We start from the raw sequence: 22,209 nt of genomic DNA, 5'->3' as shown, positions 1-22,209 counted from the left end.
AGCTTGTTGCTGTGGTACCAGCCGTGAGAAATTGTGAGGCCGGCGTGGTTGTAGGCCTCGGCTGATAAGCGCAAGGGCCGGAATGGTACTGGTCGCTGGTCTCCGTGTCTCCGTGAATGAAGTGGTGTCCCCGTCCAAGCACATGTGCGCCGACGACCCTTGCGAGCGGCCACCCCGCGCGTGCGGAGAAGACGCCGTGGCTGGGGGTCCAAGTTGTAGGCGCCGCTGGGTGCGCAGCAATCCTTCACTTTCAGAGCGTCAGCGACGACGTCTGCACATCGCAGATTTCAGGCTGCGTTGCCTGAGGCCGCGCGGAGCAGCAAGTTGTACCTGGCCACGTCGTTGACATTTGGCATTTAGTTAACTAATGAAGGTCCCAAATGGGTACGGCCTAAGACGCACATGGTTCGACCTCGAGCACAACTGCTTGTGGGCGGCGAAAGCAGAGTCAAAACCCACGCCTTACACCGCCATCGTGAGCTCTGGACCAATCGCAATCAGCCTCCTGTTTTTCGTCAGCGCTAACACACCTCCATCCTTGGCAACAGAATGCCTTGAGCAAGCAACCTTGCCTGCTTGATCAGTTGACCAAACTTACCAATTCATATGAATAGCCGGCCATCATGTGGGTTCGGATCTTGTCTCGTCTCTCTTCAAGGTCGTGGCAGCCATGGCGGAGCTGAAGCTTCTCTTCTCCCTCACCTTCCTCATCCTGGCCCGTGTCTCCGGTGCGAACTCTTTCTCATCATCATCATCAGCCAACTTCACCTCGATGTTCGCCTTTGGGGACTCGTACATCGACACCGGCAACTTCGTCATCATGGCGACTCCCGTCATTCCCGTGTGGATCGACAAGCCTCCCTACGGCATGACCTTCTTCGGCCGCCCCACCGGGCGCACCAGCGATGGCAGGGTCACCATAGATTTCTTCACCGAGGAGTTTGGCCTCCCGTTCCTCCCAGCTTCCCTGTCGAACAGCTCCGACATCGCGCAAGGCGTAAACTTCGCCGTCGGTGGCGCGACGGCGATCGACGTCGGCTTCTTCGAGAGGAACGGCCTGGTCCCGTTCAAGCTCCTCAACAACTCGCTGGACGTGCAGCTGGGCTGGTTCGAGGAGCTCAGGTCGTCGCTCTGCAACAACGCCACGGAAGGTAGCTACTGACCACCGTGTCTCTTCCTGACAAGAGTTTACTGAGGTTGACAGCTACGAAACTGATTATCGTTGAAAGCTGCACAAGGATCGGGGGGCTGTTTCGGCAAATCACTTTTCATCGTCGGGGAGTTTGGAGTCAACGACTACGCCTTCATCTTCTCGGCGAACAAGACCGAGGCCGAGGTGCGGTCGTACGTGCCGAAAGTTGTCAGGACCATCGCCTCGGCCGTGGAGGTCATTCCTGTTCTCGGTACGGTGTTCACGGACGCCGCGCCGTTCCATGAGTTCATCATCTTCTACCTCGCGGATCATCGGCTGAGAGATTTCCTTGGTTGCAGAGGCTCATCAACAACAATGGCGCGGCGTACGTGGTGGTGCCGGGGAACCCGCCGATCGGGTGCTCGCCGGCCATCCTCACCCTGCGCCAGAGTCCCAACGCGGCCGACTACGACCGCATCGGCTGCCTCCGCGACGTCAACGACGTGGTCAGGTACCACAACGCGCTGCTCCGTCTGGCCGTCGTTGGCCTCAGGGCCAAGCACCCCCACGCCACCATCATCTTCGCCGACTTCTACACACCGATCCGCAGGATCCTCGAAAACCCCGACCAATTCGGTAAGCATCGATCGGTGGCGTTAACTGTGTGTGAGCACCGAGCACAATAACAATGGCCGCGATGAGTAGCTTGAAACAATGATTTTGCAATGTGGGTGGCTGCAGGAGTCGTCAGCGACGTTCTGAAGGCGTGCTGCGGAACCGGCGGCGACTACAACTGGAACGCCAGCGCCGTGTGCGGCATGCCCGGGGTGGCGGCGTGCCGGGACCCGTCGGCGTACGTGAGCTGGGACGGGGTGCACTTCACGGAGGCCGTGAACCAGTACGTCGCCGAGGGCTGGCTCCAGGGGCCCTACGCTGATCCGCCCATTCTGAGAGCTACTATCAAGCACTAGCTTCCAGCCGGGCCGGAACCGTCAACCATTGATGCATTCAAGAAAGCTTACCGATAAAATAAGTTAATAAACATATGAATGAATCTGCTTTTGATTTGCCATGAAATGAAACACGCAAATTATGGATGGGTCACGTTTTTGTTTTGCGCCCTGCTGTGAAGAAATAGGACGATCTCGTGTCTCACGCGGGCTCGGCAGGGACGGGCTAGTTTTGCCAAACACACGGTAGGTCGTATGCACGCCCATTCCTACAAACACACAAAACCTAGCAAGCGAGAGCGGGGAGGCCGGGGTAGAGCTAACTGGAAGCTGGGGGTGATGGATGGGGGCGCGCGCTGTTTCGTTCGCAGAAGTGACCGGGGGTATCCTGTGTGAGCGTACGCGCCGATAGTGACACAGGCCTGAACACGGAACGACGATGCTTTCGGTGACCTGACACCTTGTGTTTAATTAGGTGTTCTAAAGAAAGGGTGCAACGGAGTGCATCTCAGCAACATGCATGGGCTAGTGAATGTCAGGAAATTTGTTAAACTTTTGTGCAGCTTAACTACTCCCTCCGTTTTGGATTTATTAGATTCGTATATTTTGTTATGTACTTATATATATCCATATCATGCATAATAATATCTATGCAGAAAAGTCAAAACGATCTATAATTTAGAATAAATTTAGAACGGAGGGAGTATAAGCCTGCAGTAATCAAGTTGGCGTCGATTTTTCATTTTTCATCCATCTGAATTGGGTGACTGGGCCAACCCGAATAAACAAATCAACTGCCACTCGCATCAACCTCATTCGCAAGCTTCCACACGATCAGTGTGGTCTCGGCTGAAGAGCGCTGAGTATCGGCGGATCAGCGTAAGGGCCGCGGAGCCACCCCTCGGCGACGTAGCGGTTGGTGGCCTCCGTGTAGTGCACCCCGTCCCAGCTCACGTACGCCGCCGGGTTCTCGCACGCCGCCACCCCGGGCATGCCGCAGAAGGCGCTGGGGTCCCAGTTGTAGGCGCCGCCGGTGCCGCAGCACGCCTTCAGAGCGTCACAGGCGAAGCCTGCACGGCACATTTCAGACAGCTCAGTCTCCGTCGTCGAGGAGGACGCACATGCCAGTCAGGGGATCGGAGGAGAGTTACCGAATTGGCCGGGGTTCTCGAGGATCCTGATGATGGGGTCGTAGAAGTCGGCGAAGACGATCCTGGCGTGCGGGTACCTGCCCCTGAGGCTGCCCACGGCCGCGCGGAGCAGCAGGTTGTGGTACCTGGCGACGGCGTTCACGTCGCGCAGGCACCCGATGTGGTCGTACTCCGTCTTGTTGGGGCTCAACCGGAAGGTGAGGATGGCCGGTGAGCACCCCGTCGGCGGGTTGCCCGGCACCACGATGTAAACTGCCCCTTCGTTGATCAGCCTCTGTTGTGGTGTCAAATAGAGTAACTTCATCAACCAAAACTAGAAGGAATGGTGGTAGAATAGAGGAGTACTACTGCACCATTGTATTGGGTGTACCTCCACGGCCATGGAAATGGTGTCAACGACTTTGGGCACGTACGTCTTGACTTGGTCATCGGTCTTCCCCGCCATCCAGATGAAGTTGTAGTCGTTCACCCCGAGCTCCCCAACGAAGAAGAGCGCCTTGCCAAGACAATCCAATGCGCCGTTGTCGCAAACCGATGGCTTGATCTGCTCGAACCAGCCCAGCTGCACGTCCAGCGAGTTGTTGAGGAGCTTGAACGGGACCAGGCCGTTCGTCTCGAAGAAGGCGACCTCGATCGCCGTCGCGCCGCCGACGGCCAAGTTCACGCCTTGTTGGGAGACGTCGTTCGGGCTGCTGGCCAGGTAGGCCGGGAGGAACGGGAGGCCAAGCGTCTCAGCTGCAAGTAGTAACCGTGGCATGTGATGCTCAGACTGTCAGACGGTTAGGTTTCACATAAGTAGTAACCGTGGTATAGTCAATGCAAATGAATGAGATTTTGCTGAATTACTCACCGATGAAATCGGTGATGACTCTCCCGTCGCTGAAGCGGCCGGAGGGGTGACCGAAGAAACTCTCGCCGTAAGGGGGCTTGTCGATCCACACAGGGATCACCGGAGCCGCCATGATGAGAGCGTTGCCGGTGTCAATGTGGGAGTCTCCGAGGGTAAACATGGAGGTGATGTTGCGTGATGGGGCAGAGCTCACGTCAGAGAGTAGACAAGAGAGGATGAAGAAGACGACGGGGAGAAGTGTGAGGTCCATGGGTGCAAAACTAGAGCCTACAACGGTGAAGAAAACCAAGGGAAGATACGCACTAGTTATAGTGGTATGGAGAACTGGTCTGAAGAACAATGCATAGAATTTTCAATGAAAACTTGGCTGGCTTTCTGTTATGAAAAGAAGTTTTTTTTTTTACAAGTAATGGCCCTCCGCTCACTGACGACCCAACAGGGCTAAACAAAACATTGTAGATAGTAAAGCTGTATCGAACCTGGCAATTAAATACAAGCAAATGTTTACTCCCACTTGATGTTAAAACAAAAATATGTAGTCATCTCTTCTTTTATGTTGGGTGCAAAGTTGCCAGTTTACCACCAACAATAACAACTTCAGTTAACATTCGCATTTTTTTCTAAAAGGAATTACCTCACAATCTTTTATTTACATGACCGAATGATAAGATGTGGTTACCACCAACACACACTGTTTTTTTTATTAAAGTTATGGCGTTGACAAGGATCGATCTAACAGGCCTGGACCTGCGAAAAACAATAAAACCGATCTACAGTTTTCAGATCCAAGTTCCAATAGTAGGTATTAGATACAAGTCAACTTGCACCGCGCTTGAGTCAGAACGTGCCCGCTTGAGAACTTTCTCAGAGAGAGATACGATGTATTGAAAGCTTTGTTACTAGTTGAAAAATTTATTTTGCTGAACGACTCCGGACCATGTGCAAGAACTGATTGAGTGGCAATATGATTCCATCGCAACTGTGCATTAGCAGCTTCAGGTTCACAGCCACATGGATAGAAATGTAATCCATTTCGTGAGGGCAAAACTCATCCATCATCACAGATCAGTGAAATCAGGGCTTAGCAAATGTAAGAATGACTGTAACATAACACTGCTCAAAATTTCCATGCTTATGTCTGGCATAACGAGTTGGTGCACGATAATGTTGTGCTAGTCACCACCAAGGTCTTTAGCCTACAAAGATGGCACTAAACTATTTACCACCCAATCTAACAGCAAGTGGCTTACACTTGGCTAACACAGCAGCTTGCAACAGTTACAAGCAGAAGTCCTTAGTCTGACCAGTACCCAAGACAAAAAACAAACCTATGTGTTCTTTACTCAGGGTTGACCTTTTGCTTCTTTGAGTGCTCCTTGTTTTTCTTGGCCTCGCGGCGCTCCCTCTTCAGTCCCTTAATGTCGTTCGATAAGGTCAACTTTCCAACCTGAATTCAGTAAAAACCATGAATCAGGTTATCATGTCAAAAGCAATCTCGACCTTTTTTATTGTTCAAAAATAAAAAATCGATACAGACCTGTTGGTCTGGCATGTAGACCTTGCCCAACCTGCCCTGCACTGGATCCTTGGTGACATTTTTCACCTGCAAGAAGGTTCATGATAGTGACTCAGGAAGATTTCAGTGAGAATGTAACACAAAGGGCCAGTGGTTGTTCAAGGCTAATGGAACCAAAGTTCATGAGCAATATCCAATACAAGATAACAGTGATTCAGATATACCTTCTTAGCATGTTCAGCAGTCTTCATAGCTTCTTTCTTCAAGCTTTCAACTGGAAGCCTGTGCCTCCTAACCACCAGATCCATTGAAGGTCCAACTTCAACCAGCTCCATTCTAGGAATAGATGTGCCTGATCTTTTTAGGCGGAGAGCACAATGCATCATGTAGACAGTAGTAGGAGAGATTGCTGTGCACACATAGATCCGATCTACACCCGCAAGGTTTAAGTTCTCTACAACCTGCATTTAACAGCAACAGTTTATTATGAAGCTCAAGACAATATCCATGTCCTACATACCAGGTTATATTAACAAATGGATCACCTCTCCTCTAAAAAGATCAAGCAGCACTTCTTTCAAATGCTTCAGCTCAGAGCTCTCAAAGTGTTCTCCTATGAAGGCAAAGAAAGGCTTTGATCCAAGTTTTGGTGCCAGCTTCTTATCATAAACATAAGATTCCATCGATTTGTAGTTCTCAACTCCTACTTCAACAAGGTCATATATGTGATGGTCATACGTTCTTCCCAAAATCAGATTGTTGGGCCTCTTTTTTGAATGAGAACCATACTGCAGCACAATTTCAAAATACAATTGGAAACAATGGAGTCAGCTTAAGACAAGTCATCAAATCACCACGTTCAAGATATGAAAACATAGGACTCGAACATTAAAACAGAAATAGAAAATGGCATACTCTTTTTCATATAGATTTCTCAGAGGTTGTCAGAAATTCATTGTGTAGCTCATTAGATTATTCTACTTCTACTCCACACCATGAATTATTTACAGCATCATCAAATACAGTATGACATCATTTTGCAATGGAAACCATTAACTTTCACACTGAGCACCAAATAACAAACTACGAACTAGTCGGAATGATGTCACTCACCACTATAAGGCTGCAGTCTGTCTTGAGGGAGAAAAACTCCAGAGAAGATTCTCCACCACTTTCAAAAGGCCTGATGTTGTCATTCTTCTTGGTGTACTTCACAGCATTATCACGCTTCAGGTGGTAAATATCGGACAACACAGAGTTCAACACAGCACTAGTCTTGGTACCATGGAGGATCAGCGTCTTCTTGCCGGTCTCAACCTGTCAAAATTTCAGCAGAAGCCAGATATGAGATTCAGTCACAAAGAAACATATGTGCTATTTCCATTTTCAGTGTCTTATTAGTATACAAGGTTCGAAATATGGAGGACCTCCTAATACCTACAGCAGCAACCTAACATAAAGAATTCCACATGATTTTCAGCATAAAGAATAGTCAATTGCACACTCTACCAAAAGCTCACATCTTTTTCCAGTTAGCCGACCCACTGCTAGATTTGCTAAATTATATAGAGCTACATTGCTGGCAACAGATAACAAGAATACAGGAAGGTAAAGACAGGATATGAGCAGAACACAAGAATTGCCAAAGGTTATCCCAATATTGCCTTATCGGTGCTGTTTGTTCTAAGATGGTTCCCTGCACACTGACCCATCAGGGCAGCAGCAGAGCAACCACAATGTTTCGTGGCAGTGGTTGATAGGACATGGTGCCCTAGTAGTATCCAGTAGCAACAGATCTTTTTTTTAAGAGCCAAATACAAACATTGAATCATGTCTTTGCGACACATCGAGCCAGCGGTCATCCTTGTGAGGGCACCCTGCAGACAAGAGTGTGCCCGCGGAAGCCATTAATTGTGTTGGTGAGTGGCGCGGCCGGTTAGGGGAGGGACGCACAACAAGGGCGAGGGGTTTTGGTCATCTGGTGGCAGCCCACGGCGAGGAGCAGGGCCGCACCACATAGTGTGGAGGCTTGCCATACCACAAGTTTTATGAATCAGATGAGGTATATCCGGACAACATAAGTATTAGCAGAAATATACACCCTCATCGATGGGTATTACGAACTGATAGTAGTTTATGTCTGAACTCTGAAGCTATCCCTATTCTCTCGAGAGATTTCTAAGTTTACTCTCTGATGCCATATCTCACTGGAATGCCACCACTAATCTGCACGATTTAGAAAAAAAAAACAAGGGCGGGGGCCTAATTTGGTGAAACCCCTGAGCGGCGCTCATTCTGCAGAAGTCCTCTGGATACGGCCCCGCCCCTCGACAGCACGCCGCGAGCCGCAGGAGAACGGGGGTGGGAGGAGGGGCAGAGAATGAAAGCTTACGAGCTTGGGCGCGTGCTTGAGGAGCTCCCGCCTGGCGCGCTTGGTCTTGGGCACCCTAATCGCCGCCACCATCTTCTCGCTCCGCTCCGCTCCAAGCCGCCGCCGCCGCGGAGAACAAGCTGAAGACGAGTAGAGGAGGCTACCTGACAGCACGGCAGTACGGCACCCGGCCACTGAACCCTAGAAACCCCGCGCCGCCTCGATTTTGTTCAGGAGGAGAGGAATCGCGCCAGGCAAAGGCCAGACAGAGAGGCGGCGTCGAAGAGAACGGCGGCGCAGCGCACGGAGCCGCCTGCCTTAAGCCGGCACATGGGCTGTTCTGGGCTGACCTGACCAGCCTGTTGGGCCTTGTACTTTCTCTCTAGGCCCATCAGCACTCAAGGCCTCTCAACATCTCTCTCCCTTGCCCAGTTGCCCCCCTTCGCTTCCGTTGCACGCGACTGCCAGGCGGACAGGCTCCTCCCCGGCACTAGCCGTTAACCCCACGCCGACCAACGGTCGCCAAGCCTCCTTCCCGCCGCGCGCCGCTCTATTAATGCTCGCCTCCTCACTCTCCGATCCACTCCATCCCTCGCGCCCCTCCCTCTCCTGCCTCTCGATCTCTCTGCTCTCTCGCAGTGGCCGATCGCGATCCGACCCAAGAAAGCAGCCGGCGACAGAAGCGCGAGGTGATCGATGGCGTGCGGCGGCGGACGCGCGGCACACAAGGCGTTCCTGCTGTGCAACTACACGCTGCTGGGCGCCGCGTCGGCGTGCATCTTCCTCACGCTCTCGCTCCGTCTCGCGCCGTCCCCGTGCGGCCTGCTCCTCCTCTTCCTCCACGCGCTCACCGCCGTCTTCGCCGCCGCGGGGTGCTCGGGCTCCTTCACGGACGGCGGCGCGGGCGCCGGCCGCGCGCACGCCGCGCACACCGCGGGTGCCGTCCTCACCGCCATCTTCCAGGGCGCCGCCGCACTGCTCGCCTTCACCCGCACCGCCGACTTCCTCGCCGAGCTGCGCTCCTACGTCCGGGAGGAGGACGGCGAGATCATCCTCAAGCTCGTCGGCGGGCTTGGCACCGCCATCTTCGTCCTCGAGTGGGCCGCGCTCGCGCTTGCCTTTGCGCTCCGGCTCGACGACGATGGCGCCGAGGAAGCCGATCAGGTTACCAAACTTACCATGTCCGATTCTGCTCTGATCCAGCATTGCAGAGCCTGAAGACTGGGGAGATACTAAAGCAGAAATCATGAACGAGAGTTTTTTTTTTGTTTATTTGCGGATTGGGGATCGTTCCAACTGTTTGTTACAGATCATGTAACAAAGCGCAAAGGCAAATGTATTGCTTTGCTCTGTATTCGTTTCATTCATCTGATATGATATAAATTGGAAGGAACATTTTTGATTCAATGACTGTGCTCTGATCCTCTTCTCTTTGGACAAATTAATATGGTCAGTTTCTTTTTTCTTCTCTTTCGGAGACTTAGCAGTCTCGTAACTCTCGGGCATCAAGCTGCCTCCACACAGCATGAACGAAAAATAAGCTGGGCCTTGATTTAAAAAGCATGATCACTGATATAGTCGATGAGTATGCTTTGGTGATGTGTCAAGCTTTACCAAAAACAGAAATCTAAAGGTTTTCATTAACTAAGCTGACGATTTTTGCTATGATCCAATTTTAACGAACAGAAGTGGTAGATATTTTCTGAGGGAATATGTGATCAATTTTAATTTTTAGGTTCTTCTCTTGCATATGATTTTCAGTTAAGCATTCCTCTACTTCTGAAGGCTGAAGCCTCCACAGGACAGAGGTGGGCCGTTATTTCTACTTTGGGCCGTTGTAATTTTGTAATGCTGGGCCTATATGTACGGCCCACAAAAGCCAGGGTGTCCGCCTTGCTGCTACAAAACCAAGCACGTCTCCACTGCCGCCGCCGTTGTCTCGTCTGCGCATAGCTAGGGTTTGCGACTGCAGGGCTCGTGGCCTCTCTCAAGCGCAGCCATCATGGTAATTTCCGCTCCTCCCCAACTCCAACTGTATCTCATGCCCTTCCCCAACTCCAACTGTATCTCATGCCCTCCAAGGGGGTAGGTCGACGAACTGAGCATCTTTTAGGATTCAGAGGGCAAAATTTTTACGCCTTCGTTGTTCATGCTGTTTAACTAGTGTACAGTCGATTTGCTTTTTATCTGTGTAAGCGGATACCTTATCTTCAGATCTAACTGGCTTGTAGCGCTTCGTGTACATATCTTTCGGTTCTGTGTGTAGCTGGAATCAAATTCAGTAGTGAACTATGTGCGACTCAAAACTGTTATTGAGTTAATACTTCCCAAGAAAAGTGAGGCGATTATGAGATCCGAATGTTAAACTTTGGAATTATATAATTTATTACAGGAGCTATACACTGAATTGCGGTATTTGTCCTTTAATTAATTTAATTTTATAATGCCATTGAGTAAACGCTGTTGGGGATAACTTTAATTTAGATTCTAATAGTAAAGTGCTTAGCCTAAAGGTTAGTTTCTTACATGATAGTTATGTCGTGATGCTGATCAGAAATGGTAATTTGTTTTGTCGTAAGTGGTGGGTTCTGACCTTTTAGTTTTGCTGGTAGCCGAAGCAAATCCATGAGATCAAGGATTTCCTTCTGACAGCGAGGAGGAAGGATGCCCGCTCCGTGAGGATCAAGAGGAGCAAGGATGCCGTCAAGTTCAAGGTTCGCTGCTCCAAGTACCTCTACACACTGTGTGTGTTCGACACTGAGAAGGCCAACAAGCTGAAGCAGTCTCTCCCTCCTGGTATGTATCGCACTATGTATTTGGCATTGGCTAAACCCATTTTGATCTGCATGGTGTGTATCTAGATGTCTCCAGGGTTAGTGGAATTGACATTTTGTTTCATGGCTTACACAAGTGACCTTTTCACAGAATAGCAAGCCATTCTGTCAGATTTCTGACTTCTGACCATGTTACTGGTTTTGTTGCGCATGTAGTTTATTGTGAACATCATTTGAGAACCATTAGATTTTACATGCGCGCATCATATGAACTTTGCACGAGCTGTTTAATTTCTATTATTTTACGTGCTAATTGACTCTGGTTGTTGCTCAGGTCTTTTAGCTGAAAGCTCCTCTGTTCTTTGCCTCAATAGTCATAACTCAGAAGACCCCCATTGCAATATCGTTGGTTCCTGTGAATGTCAGCTTACTTAGTTGGAGTGATGTAGGAATTCATGTCACCACTACTGATTATGCCTTTGTGCTCCATGATTGATCATGCCCCTTTAAACAGAGTGTTTAGTTAAATCTTAGGTTGTACATGCTTTCTTTGATTTTGTTCTACCCGACAGGCCCTCTGCTAAGAAGTATTAGACAAGGATTAGATCAGAAATTTGGTTCTATTGTGTGCATCAGTGCATCTGCCTCCATGTATCCCCATTTTTATTTTGTTTCAAGTTGAAACATGGATGTGAAATTTCCCGGCCACTTTGCAAGATACTGATTTTTTAACTCTTCTTTTGGCAGGCTTGAGCGTGCAGGAGGTTTAAGCCTTGGAAATCGTGACTATGGTTCCGACGCTGGTTGCTTCAAAGATTTGCCAATCTACCTTCGATTTAGCTTCTGTAGGTGACTTCTGAGTGTTTTAAATGAAATGCTGTGATCGAGACAAATGTTATGTGAAAGTAATATGATGGCTGGTGAGCCTCCATTTGATGTTCCAATGGATTCTCATGTTATTCTCATTTCTCGTGAATCATGTCCATACATCCTTGATTGTTTTCTACTGCGGAATGTTTTGCTAGCTGCACCACTACTTATGTGATATGAGAAGAGCAGTTATCACTTATCAGGTTTAATGCTAATTGTTTTGCTTATGGACTAGGGGGTCAATTAGATCAGACCACTAGATATTGATGGCCTTGGCCCTTGGAAATGAACAGCAGTAGCTTCATGTTGTCAAAAAATCAAATTAGAGGCCTGTTTGTGCTATTGCTAAAGTTTAATTTAACACTTCCACCCATTAGCACTGGAGACATGGCTAATGGATAGAGTTAAAATTCATGAAATGTCACTTTTGCCCTTTATATCCTCACCTTTCCCTTTTTCTCTTTTCACAAGCCATTAAAATTCATGAAATGTCACTTTTGCCCTTTATATCCTCACCTTTCCCTTTTTCTCTTTTCACAAGCCATTAGTACCCATTATCTCTACCCCACCAACTAATGCTTTTTGCATCTTTTTGGGGTGGGCTAAAGTTTAGCTCTCCTATTAACCCTCCCGTTTGGATAAGCTAATGCATAAAGATGCTAAATTTTAACATTTTCACCCATTAGCATTTGGATCCAAACAGACCCTTGGATCGGCAAACGTCCAAACAGACCCTTGGATCGGCAAACGGGGAATTTGAGAAAACCCAACAGCAAGCATGAGAGGATACATACTTGTATATCAAATTCTTATAGTTCAACACCTGTAAGTTTTATATTTCCATGTGCCCGTTGACCAACAACAACCTGAGGTAGTTGATGCAGCTGTCGCATGGCATCGCAGGTGATTTGTCATACGTGCAATTTTCAATTCCATTCGCCAAATACTCGTGACTTCTGACGAACTTAACACTAGCACATCAACCACTGAATATACCGTGCACCATCTTTTTAAGTCCGAGTGACACTTGAAGCCGCGACGACCAAAAAATGGTTCTTCCGCCGTGAAGCATGCAGCGTGGCACAGGCAACAACACGTCGTCCCGGTGACATGGCGGCCTCCTACTGGGTACTGGCGGCCGCCGCAGCTCCGGCGAGCGGCGATTCGCTGCATGGCTATCCGATGACGAGGCTCAGCGGTTAACGTCGTGCTCAGTGGCCGGCACCCGGCAGCTCGGTCTCCGGGGCCCACAGCTCGGATGGGAAGTCGCGGTCCACGGTGGACTTTGACAAAGTCAACGTCGTCGCCCGCCCGCGTCGCTGTCCCACATGGCCGGTCCGCCACGGAAGACCGGACCGGCCTTCGCACTGCCGGTCTCCACCAGCGAGTGACCTCCCCACTCTTTAGCAACCTGGCCCGTCTTTTCACGATAACCACAGGAATGCCATTCCCCTTGGCAAGATGGCGCGGCAGGTAGTGGCATTTACGTGAATAAACCATGAACCTAAGCCCCTTCTCGGTCCCGTTCGCGTTACAAATATTCCCTTCGCGGTTCCCAGTTGCCCACCGGGAGTGGTGGGAAAGCTCGCCGCCGTTCAGGTGGGGTGCTCGGGGTGAGCGGCTGCTGCTGAGGGCGGGGCGATGGGCCGCGCCTTCCTCCACCGCGCGCTGGTCCTCGCGTCGTTGCTCCTCCTCGCCTCCGGCGAGATCTTCTTCGAGGAGCGATTCGATGGTACTGTGCTGTGCCTGCACCCGGGTTGATTTTGTTTCCGGTTTAGCTAATTGGCGTGCTCGATTCGGTGTCGGCGGTTGTCCTCGGGGGGCGATTCAATGGCACTGCGACTGTGCCGGGTTAATTTGTTGTTCGTTTATGCTATCCGATCGTTTAGTTTGGTGTCACTGTCGCCAGTTACTGCTGACACCGAGAGATTCAGAATCCCAGCTCGTTGGTCCAGAGAGTCGTCTATTTTTCCTATGGTTTTGCTTTCAAAAGTGGTCAATTTAATCTAGAAAGATTGTTATTGGTAGTTGTGCCTTTTGGTATGCTTGAGAGATTCCAACCTCCAGGAGTTATATTGGTAGTTGTGTCAATTTAATCTAGAGAGATTCCAACCTCCAGGAGTCAAAGAACAGGGCCTGATAGAGTGTGAGTTAACTTATGGTTCTGTTGATGAGATGTCTTGTGCAATCCAAGGGCTTATCAGTATTTGATGCCCCTATGCTCAAATCTCTTGTCCTTAGGCGCATTTTTTTTTGTTTGTGCCTAATGAATTGTGCAAAATGGTAACATTCAGATGGGTGGGAGCACCGTTGGGTGAGATCAGATTGGAAGAAGAGCCAAGGACAAGCCGGAACGTTCCGCCACACAGCGGGAACCTATTCTGGAGATCCTGATGATAAAGGTGAGGGTCTATTCATGGGTGGACCTATGTTATGTGTAGTAAGGGGCTTATGACCCCCTTTATTTGTTGAAGTATTTTGTATTTTACAAAGAGAAGTTCTATTACTTGATAGTGACAGTGGGTATTTTTAACACTCAGTTTCCAGCTAGGTATGCCCTGGGTCTATTCATGTTATTTCTAGCATTTTTTTAATAGAAAACTTCAATCACAGGAGTTCAGCCTGTACCAGTTTCATTTGGTCCCTGTTTTTATTTTGTCATGAACATTTCAAAAAAGAGATAGGAGCATTTCAAGATTTGAACATACTCTATCGATTATCTCACCTTTTAAACCAAAAAAGGATATAGCCATGTTTTGTCATGGTTTGATTCATGCATCATATGATTATTTGCATTCTTCAACCACTTTTCAGGTATACAAACAACTGGGGATGCCAGACATTTTGCTATATCAGCAAAATTCCCGGAATTTAGTAACAAGAACCGAACATTGGTGATCCAGTACTCTCTAAAGATTGAGCAGGATATTGAATGTGGTGGTGCTTACATCAAACTTATGTCTGGCTATCTCAACCAGAAGAAATTTGGGGGCGACACTCCTTACAGGTCAATTTGCTCACTATTTTTTGCCTAAAATTCACTTCGTTTATGATGTTCCTTCATAGAATATTCAAGATTACAGATATTAAATGTGTTTTCGTCTATCCATGAACTCTACAGCTGTAACCTTTCAGTTTCACCTCAAACTCAAAGCAGAACAAAAATTTCAGTAAAACCTGGTAGTGGTCCCACATTAGGAGCTTGTGTATATGCCTAGAGAATCACCAATGGTAACTTGGTCATCTGTTGAAATTTATCACAGTTGTCAAGGGCAGTCTTTACCAATAATTATTAAAATATTGTTTTAGCCTGCTTCAATCTCATAACATAAACTGTCTTTTTCTTCAAAAAGACAATGAGCATCATGAAAATATCTTTACTGGTAAGTACCAGCTGAAAATTGGTTGGAGGATAATCTAAAACTTTGAGGCTAGCCTAGGCAGTACATGCCATGAAATGATCTAGGGACTAATGTACAGGGTCCTCATTGCCTTCCTATTGAACTGTTAGTAATTGCTCGGTCTGTCTTATCTTCTGCTGACTGTCTTGATGTTTACTATGCAGCTTCATGTTTGGGCCTGATATATGTGGGGACCAGAAAAAGAAGCTTCATCTCATACTTTCATACCAAGGGCAAAACTACCCTATCAAGAAAGAGCTAAAATGTGAAGCAGACAAGTTGACACATTTTTACACATTTATTCTCAGACCTGATGCCACTTATAGCCTCCTTATTGATAACCGGGAGAGAGAATTCGGGAGCATGTACACTGACTGGGATATCCTTCCTCCTCGTAGGATCAAAGATGTTAATGCAAAAAAGGTTTGGGATTTTCTGGCATGTTAAAAGCATTGTCATACAGTAATTTTGAACGTGCCTTTCCTCATACATTTGTTTCTTTCAGCCAAAAGATTGGGATGACAGGGAATATATTGAAGATCCTGATCAAGTTAAGCCAGAGGTATGTTTTGTCATATTTCCTGTCTTAAACTTATCTTGATCAATAATTCTCTATAACCTTTTTACTTGCGCTGACCAGGGATATGATTCAATTCCTAAAGAGATACCTGATCCAAAGGACAAAAAGGTATAAATGACTTGAGTTCTTTTTTTTAAAAAATATATAAATCCGTTTCAGTTTTAACAATTTAATTGGCACTTTCATGCTTCAGAGCACTTATTCGAATATCAGTATGCAAATGATACACCTTTACAATTTATATTATGAGACAAATGAGGATAGAAAAATGTTCGATTTTTACTCATTCAAGCTTTTAACTACTGCTTTCTTTTCAAACATTCTAGTCACTCTTCCTGATTCACTAGTGGGTGGCAATAATTTCTAGACATCCATCACTAAACAAACACAAGATGATGATACTTATCTTTTATGCTAAATCAGCCTGAATCATGGGATGATGACGACAATGGTATATGGAAGCCCAGAATGATACCTAATCCAGAATACAAGGGACCATGGAAGCGGAAGGTTTATTTCTTGACTAGTTACCTTCACATAACCTTTTATTTCTTTGAATAGTTATGTACTCATGCATTTCTGCTCTCAGAAAATTAAGAATCCTAACTACAAAGGAAAGTGGAAGACCCCATGGATTGACAATCCAGGTGAGAGACATATATCAAATCTTCCACCTTGTGATAGTAATGCCCTTTACATATTGCCGTGTAGATTATGTCTACCGTTTGTCACATAACAGTTTTATGTACTCCTCCTGACAGTAATTTTACTGCATATCTGACTTTGAACTGAATCTTGCATGCTCGATCCCAAATTAATTGAACTATCTTTTTGCAGAGTTTGAGGATGACCCAGACCTATACGTTCTGAAACCTTTGCAGTATGTGGGGATTGAAGTCTGGCAGGTACCAAATATCATAGTTGGTCAAAGATGTGTACCCTCATCACAATCCTTGGTTGTTCAAATGACACCATTCCTATATGAACTTACTACTACCATGATATACAGGTCAAAGCTGGTTCTGTTTTTGACAACATTTTGATTTGCGATGATCCCGACTATGCAAGACATGTTGTAGACGAAACTTTTGCTGCAAATAAGGAGGTAGGCACACGACATGTGATCCATGCTGTCTCCCCCCTGGGAACACTGTTCTCATTTTATTTCTGTACTGCAGGCTGAAAAGGAGGCCTTTGAAGGAGCTGAAAAGAAGAGGAAGGCTAGAGAAGAAGAGGTTAATTAGCATGGAATCTGATCCTCTTCCTACTCTGGTTGCCATTGTCTGTTAACAATTCTGAATGTGAGCCTGAGCGGAGTTAGCCGGTGTTGCTTTTTCACAGGAAGCACGGCGGGCGCGAGAGGAAGGGGAGAGACGAAGGCGAGAAAGGGATAGGGACCGTGGCAGGGACCGTTTCAGGGATAGATACAAGGTACATTTCTTCCCTTTGCCATATACTGGATCCTTCTTGTCATATAGGCTCTTCTTTTCTTGGTTTGTGGTTCAGTATTTGTTAATTTATCCATGGCCTTCTTAAGGATTATCTGCCAAAGGTTTCAGGCTGTAGGAGTGTAGGTCCTTGCTTCCCTGTAGATAGGCAATATAAATGATTGCACGAATAATAAGGCAATAATAGACATGGCTGGCACACCAGTGAAGAATTTTAGACTTCATCACTCCAGTGAATAAATTTAGCGGAACTGTGTGCCAAGTGTTCATAGCTGCATAGTCAGTGTCAGTAATATGGTAGAGTGCTTTATCTATCAACCATATGCTGACATATTCTTTCTGTCCTCTTCGTTTGCAGCGTCATAGGCACTACGACTACCATGTAAGTTGCAAAGCATCGTCATTTCTTATTCTGGAACGCCCAAAGTTATACAAGAAAGAGGTATCTGACGTTATAAATTGTTTGCTTCATGCTTAGGACGAGCTGTAGATCTTGCACTCTTTCAAAATCTGCTGGACATCAGTTGCCGACCATGGAAGTGGACCTTGATGATTGTGTCAATAAGAAGTATCACTTTGGGGCAAAGATGTTTGAAGTCCTTAGCCAATATTGTTAGTCTTGGAGATTACACGTGAAGAACTTGTTTGTTGTACAACTGAAACAAACTGAACCTGTGGTTTTCGTACAGATTCACCACGCCACGTACGGCTGTAACTAAATTTCCACGTGGCCCATGAAATGTGAGCTGGAGCCTGTAGCCCTGTAGTACTGTTCTTGCACTCTTCTTATATTTACCGCTGCTCTGTTTTCAGGACAAGAACAACATGAATAGTCTGATTGAGCGCGTTTTTGTGGCCCGCTTCCAATAAAACAAAATGGTCTGTCCTTGTAATTGACGTACTCCGCGCTCAACTTTTTACTATTTCAGCCGTGCACACATCTCAAAATGACAAATGGCACAACTTGACCTCCTTTTTGCAAATAAAGAAAGCTTTATTAAATGTTTGTAGAGTTAGAATCCTGGTCAACCAGCTGTTGAACGCGGGATGGGAATTTACCGCGAAGCTGAACCAGCACGCGCTCGTTGCGAGCGGTGCTGGCGCGCGATGCGTCCGCCGGTCCGCGGCGCGAGTGCGCGATGGGCCCCGTGCGGGAGATTCGGCAGGCACGCAGGTGTGCGTGAGTTTTTCTTTTCTTTTTTCCCTTTCTATTCAATCATTTTTTCATACCATTAATACTAATGAATAGTGTTTGTGTACAAGTTACGTGCATAAAATGTCTAAAAGCGTTCTTGTAGAAGTTGTGGCAAATATTATACGCATAAATTATGTATGTCATGAAAATTATGCTACAATTAACAAGTTGTAAAAAAAATTATATCATAAGTTGTGTATATAAGTTATAACTTTTTAAAAATGAAAATTCGAAATTGTCCTTTAAAAGTTCTATGTAAAAATTATATGTATAAGTTGTGTATGCTATAAATGTTATTCTAACGAATTATTCTGCAAGAATTTTGTCAGGAACAAGTTATGAGTTAAAGTTATATGTATAAATTATAATATTTTAAAAATAGAAAGTTGTGGAATTCAAAACTTTCTAAAAAAGAAAAGTTCGGAGGGACTGGACAGTTGTCGGGGATCGTTGGCTGCTTGGGCTCTTGGCGCGCCCATTAGGAGGCCCCGGAATTTACCGCACAGTGATGTAGTCATTTATTAGCTAAACTAGCAAGCTCATGGGCAGTCTTGTTCGGCTCTCTCTTTACATGATTGAACACAACCTTGGGCAACTTCTTGGGGTGTTAAATTATATTAATGAAAATGTGGTCCATGTAACTAAGGATATAATTCCTGTATTAGAAGGCCTCTGTGTGATGGTTGCTAGGCTAAAGGAATAAGAATTATTGGGTTGCAATGCCCCCTCCTCTCCCTTCAAATAAATTTGTACGTGCATTATCTTTAGACCCAAAGGTCAATTGTTAGCACGTATAAAAGGAATGTGTGTTACTGTTATACACGGATGGCTATGGTTAGAAACATGCAGAATATTTGGGCATGTGAAATGTATCTAGCTCGCACAGGAATTTGCTCATGCATACGTTGGTAGGTCAGTAAAGCAACGTGATAGCAGCGCTAAGGATTATGCATGCGTTGCTTAAACCTGTTTGGATCCCTCAACTAAACTTTAGTTGCTAAAATTTAGCTGCTATGAATCTAAACAGGGTCCGCTAAAACTTAGCTAAATCTTAGTTGGAGCCCAAAAAGTGATTTAGCCTTTAGCCAGCCAAGAGTTGCTAAAATTTGCTAAAAGTTGCGAAAGCAGCATTAACTCATTGTCCGTCTCCCACAACTTTTTTGTTTTTAGCCTTTTTTTTTAAAGATTCTCACAAATAGCCCCCTGGAGGAAATATTTCGGAAAATGGATCCTGAGCTTGACGCTAGCATTAGTGGTGCCAAGCATACACGCCTCAGCGCCAGAGCCACTGGCGCCTAGATCCTTGCGCAGGTGATGACCTGGATGCTGACATGGTGAGGCTTGGCGCCACCCAGCCTGGCGCCAAGCTTGGCGCCATAGATCTTGGCGCCAAGGCTGGGTGGCGCCAAGCTAGGTTACACAGGCACGGGAGGTTTTCTTTCTCTGTTTCACATTGCACAATTTCCCAGCCGGCCCGCCGCTTCTCCCCGCCCTCCCACTGCTCGTCCCCGCGGCTGCCCAACGGTCCTCCCCGCGCAGGCCTGCCCGCCGCTCCCTACGCCTGCCCGGCGGTCCTCCCCGCGCGAGCCCGCCCGCCCGCCCGCCGCGGGTCCACACGCTTGGCCGCCCGCCGCTCCCCGCTCCTCCCCGCGACCGTCCCCTACAAGGTAATATAGGATAGTTAGATACAATTTAGATAGGTAGATATAATTTAGATAGATATAATTTAGATAGAATAGGTAGAATTTAGATAGATAGAATAGTTGGATAGAATAATTGGATAGATAGTTAGATAGAATAGTTAGAAAGAATTTTCTTCGTATGTAATTTTCTTACAAAGTTATATAGTTAGTTTGGTAGTTAGTTAAATAGTTATATACATAGTTACATAGTTAGTTAGTAGTGAATTTGATAGTATCTATTTAGTTAGTTATTTCATACAAGAGATCTTGTATTTAGTATGCTTCATTTATCTTTTACTAAATGAGTTGTGCGTCGTTATGTGTACGGACTAGATGGACAACCTAGTTAGCGTCCATAGTTAGCATCTATCATGGAGGTACCGTGGAAAGTGATCATTATGGATATGTTGAGCTTGTTGAAATGCAAAGCGTGGCTGTGTTATTCGATGAGAAGTCTTCATTTTGTGAGTTGGTTACAAGGGCTCGGGAGGAGCTACATTGCCATGGAGATGATGGCATTGTAGTGGAGGGTGTACTTCACCTAGGTACCCCTCCCAACCTTCTAAGGAAGATGATCCTAATTCGGTGTGCAGACCAGTGGGAGAAGTATTTGAGATCGGTTATGAAGTGCCAGCTCCAAACTTTGGACGTGGTTGTGCATCAGATGTTAGTTGATCCCATCCCTCGCCGGTCTTCCCCACCAATGGGTCACCCTCCTGTCCCGGAACCTGTTATCGATGTGGAGGTTGCACCTACGGTTCCCGATGCTGAATCTGCCCCCAATATGGTATTTGGAGATGCTTGTCTGACTCTTGATGCTGTGGCAGATCTTCCTCATGAGATCCTGTTGACACAGAATCATCCGAGTAAGTGTCTTATCCGCACGCTTGTTGGGAGCGACCCCCCTTCATTACATCCATTTTTTTCCTTCTTTCCTCAAATTTCTACTTATGTTGCAGGAGACATTCCTTACAATGTGGATGTGCCCCCAGTTGCTGCACAAGTGCACCGTGGAGATGGATTTCGTGGCTCCAATAGTGTTAAAATTATGAGGTGGTTCACACTCCCTTCAAGCCTTATAAGAATGATAAAGTTTTTCATGAAAGGGACTTGACTCCTTTCCTGAATGTGGGAGGAGTTTAAGATGAGGGAGACATGGGATACATGGGAGAGGCTCCACCTCAAGGTGATGATGCTCAGGCTATGCCTCCTCCTCCTCCCCCAATGCAGCCACAGTGGGTACCTCCAGCTGGTTATTTTGACCCTTACTTCACCACCATGCAGCAGAACATGAATGAAAACTTTCAGCATATGCAGCAGGGGCTCAGTTCACACCTTGAGGCATTTGGGCAGTAAATGCTGACAAACTTTCAAAATATGCAGCAGAATGTGCATCAGCAGATTGATAACCGTTTTGTGGCTTTTGGTCACCATATCCACTCTACTATGTATGCACCCATCATGACTAGACTGCAGCACATTCAGGAGGGTCTACACAGTGATATTGAGACCTTGGACGCTAGATTCGGTGACTTAGACATAACTGAGTAGCGTCAGCAGGTTGAGGAGCGGCAGCATAAACTTTAGAATGACTTCAATACTTTGTCATCCAGCTTCTCGAGTTTTAGTGATCATTTCTATAGCATATTTCCAGCTCCGGCACCTCCCCCTGAGTTCTATCTTCATCAACCTTATTATCCTCCTCCACCGGAGGTTGAGGAGCGGCAGCATAAACTTTAGAATGACTTCAATACTTTGTCATCCAGCTTCTCGTGTTTCAATGATCATTTCTATAGCATATTTCCAGCTCCGGCACCTCCCCTTGAGTTCTATCTTTATCAACCTTATTATCCTCCTCCACCGGCGCCACAGGATGACTAGCCTCTTTTCGTACTTGATGGCAAAGGGGGAGAAGGTTTGCAGACTTGGAGTGGTGGATGTGTTGAAGAGGAAGCTCATGTAATGGATATTTGCATTTATGTTTGCATGGACTTTGGTTTGTAATAATTTGCTTCGCACTAAAACTTGGGTGCAATTCGTGTTGAAATTTGTTTATGCATTTTATTTCTTATTTTGTTTCTTGTTCTAGTGTTTCTGGTAATGTGAGGCTAACCTTTTCATGGATTTCAATTATATTCTCTATTCTAGCCTCGGTTTCAATTTTGTAGGGTAGTCTCCGCCAAAATCTCTATATCCATGCATATGTGAAATTAATTCAATCAAAATATATTAACATATGCACGGGGGAGTTCTTCTCTACTCATTAACTTAGTTTGAGAAAGCGAAAGA

General features: G+C 46.6%; 6 protein-coding genes across 8 annotated transcripts; 4 read left to right on the top strand and 2 right to left on the bottom strand.

Moving 5' to 3' along the window:
• Nucleotides 1-144: 144 nt before the first annotated feature.
• Nucleotides 145-2,229, top strand: LOC117848089 (GDSL esterase/lipase At1g28600). 3 transcript variants are annotated; one of them, XM_034729402.2, is made up of 4 exons: nt 145-1,151; nt 1,239-1,387; nt 1,492-1,768; nt 1,874-2,229. In XM_034729402.2, the coding sequence occupies exons 1-4, from the start codon at nt 671-673 to the stop codon at nt 2,101-2,103; spliced, it is 1,137 nt and encodes a 378-aa protein (XP_034585293.1). In that variant the 5' UTR covers nt 145-670; the 3' UTR covers nt 2,104-2,229. The 3 variants fall into 3 exon arrangements, with proteins under 3 accessions (XP_034585293.1, XP_034585292.1, XP_072148812.1); XM_034729401.2 differs by having other exon boundaries at nt 1,230-1,387; XM_072292711.1 differs by having other exon boundaries at nt 1,230-1,403.
• Nucleotides 2,230-2,731: 502 nt separating this feature from the next.
• On the bottom strand, nt 2,732-4,574 carry LOC117848090 (GDSL esterase/lipase At2g27360). The gene is made up of 4 exons (XM_034729403.2): nt 4,084-4,574; nt 3,604-3,968; nt 3,234-3,507; nt 2,732-3,152 (listed from the first exon to the last, which is right to left on the bottom strand). Exons 1-4 carry the CDS (start codon nt 4,331-4,333, stop codon nt 2,917-2,919), a joined length of 1,125 nt encoding a protein of 374 aa, XP_034585294.1. The 5' UTR covers nt 4,334-4,574; the 3' UTR covers nt 2,732-2,916.
• A 590-nt stretch (nt 4,575-5,164) lies between these two features.
• Nucleotides 5,165-8,262, bottom strand: LOC117848091 (ribosome production factor 2 homolog). The gene is made up of 6 exons (XM_034729404.2): nt 7,992-8,262; nt 6,713-6,916; nt 6,145-6,387; nt 5,824-6,060; nt 5,621-5,686; nt 5,165-5,530 (listed from the first exon to the last, which is right to left on the bottom strand). Exons 1-6 carry the CDS (start codon nt 8,061-8,063, stop codon nt 5,423-5,425), a joined length of 930 nt encoding a protein of 309 aa, XP_034585295.1. The 5' UTR covers nt 8,064-8,262; the 3' UTR covers nt 5,165-5,422.
• A 205-nt stretch (nt 8,263-8,467) lies between these two features.
• LOC117848092 (uncharacterized) lies at nt 8,468-9,377 on the top strand. The gene has a single exon (XM_034729405.2). It carries the CDS (start codon nt 8,667-8,669, stop codon nt 9,186-9,188), a length of 522 nt encoding a protein of 173 aa, XP_034585296.1. The 5' UTR covers nt 8,468-8,666; the 3' UTR covers nt 9,189-9,377.
• Nucleotides 9,378-9,822: 445 nt separating this feature from the next.
• LOC140222358 (large ribosomal subunit protein eL38z/eL38y) lies at nt 9,823-11,688 on the top strand. Its single transcript, XM_072292710.1, has 3 exons — nt 9,823-9,975; nt 10,583-10,766; nt 11,492-11,688. Exons 1-3 carry the CDS (start codon nt 9,973-9,975, stop codon nt 11,512-11,514), a joined length of 210 nt encoding a protein of 69 aa, XP_072148811.1. The 5' UTR covers nt 9,823-9,972; the 3' UTR covers nt 11,515-11,688.
• A 1,478-nt stretch (nt 11,689-13,166) lies between these two features.
• On the top strand, nt 13,167-17,809 carry LOC117849969 (calreticulin-3). Its single transcript, XM_034731724.2, has 14 exons — nt 13,167-13,346; nt 13,909-14,016; nt 14,429-14,621; nt 15,180-15,438; nt 15,521-15,577; nt 15,656-15,703; nt 16,019-16,105; nt 16,185-16,242; nt 16,433-16,500; nt 16,605-16,700; nt 16,774-16,830; nt 16,937-17,026; nt 17,402-17,425; nt 17,522-17,809. Exons 1-14 carry the CDS (start codon nt 13,256-13,258, stop codon nt 17,531-17,533), a joined length of 1,248 nt encoding a protein of 415 aa, XP_034587615.1. The 5' UTR covers nt 13,167-13,255; the 3' UTR covers nt 17,534-17,809.
• The last annotated feature ends 4,400 nt before the right edge of the window (nt 17,810-22,209 follow it).

Source organism: Setaria viridis, chromosome 3 (assembly GCF_005286985.2).
Source record: "Setaria viridis chromosome 3, Setaria_viridis_v4.0, whole genome shotgun sequence".
Lineage (NCBI taxonomy): Eukaryota > Viridiplantae > Streptophyta > Magnoliopsida > Poales > Poaceae > Setaria > Setaria viridis.
Note: the sequence above shows the minus strand (reverse complement) of the source record. Positions and strands in the feature narration are given on the sequence as shown.

Coding starts and splice junctions, on each gene's coding strand:
- LOC117848089 (XM_034729401.2), top strand. CDS start 671: ATGGCGGAGCTGAAGCTTCTCTTCTCCCTCACCTTCCTCATCCTGGCC. Junction 1,152..1,229: donor CTGCAACAACGCCACGGAAG/GTAGCTACTGAC, acceptor TATCGTTGAAAG/CTGCACAAGGATCGGGGGGC. Junction 1,769..1,873: donor CGAAAACCCCGACCAATTCG/GTAAGCATCGAT, acceptor GGGTGGCTGCAG/GAGTCGTCAGCGACGTTCTG.
- LOC117848090 (XM_034729403.2), bottom strand. CDS start 4,333: ATGGACCTCACACTTCTCCCCGTCGTCTTCTTCATCCTCTCTTGTCTA. Junction 3,969..4,083: donor AGTCATCACCGATTTCATCG/GTGAGTAATTCA, acceptor TACTACTTGCAG/CTGAGACGCTTGGCCTCCCG. Junction 3,508..3,603: donor CCATTTCCATGGCCGTGGAG/GTACACCCAATA, acceptor ACACCACAACAG/AGGCTGATCAACGAAGGGGC.
- LOC117848091 (XM_034729404.2), bottom strand. CDS start 8,063: ATGGTGGCGGCGATTAGGGTGCCCAAGACCAAGCGCGCCAGGCGGGAG. Junction 6,061..6,144: donor TTGATCTTTTTAGAGGAGAG/GTGATCCATTTG, acceptor TGTTAAATGCAG/GTTGTAGAGAACTTAAACCT. Junction 5,687..5,823: donor CTGCTGAACATGCTAAGAAG/GTATATCTGAAT, acceptor ACCTTCTTGCAG/GTGAAAAATGTCACCAAGGA.
- LOC117848092 (XM_034729405.2), top strand. CDS start 8,667: ATGGCGTGCGGCGGCGGACGCGCGGCACACAAGGCGTTCCTGCTGTGC.
- LOC140222358 (XM_072292710.1), top strand. Junction 10,767..11,491: donor GAAGCAGTCTCTCCCTCCTG/GTATGTATCGCA, acceptor TTCTTTTGGCAG/GCTTGAGCGTGCAGGAGGTT.
- LOC117849969 (XM_034731724.2), top strand. CDS start 13,256: ATGGGCCGCGCCTTCCTCCACCGCGCGCTGGTCCTCGCGTCGTTGCTC. Junction 16,106..16,184: donor AGGGACCATGGAAGCGGAAG/GTTTATTTCTTG, acceptor TTCTGCTCTCAG/AAAATTAAGAATCCTAACTA. Junction 16,243..16,432: donor CCCATGGATTGACAATCCAG/GTGAGAGACATA, acceptor ATCTTTTTGCAG/AGTTTGAGGATGACCCAGAC.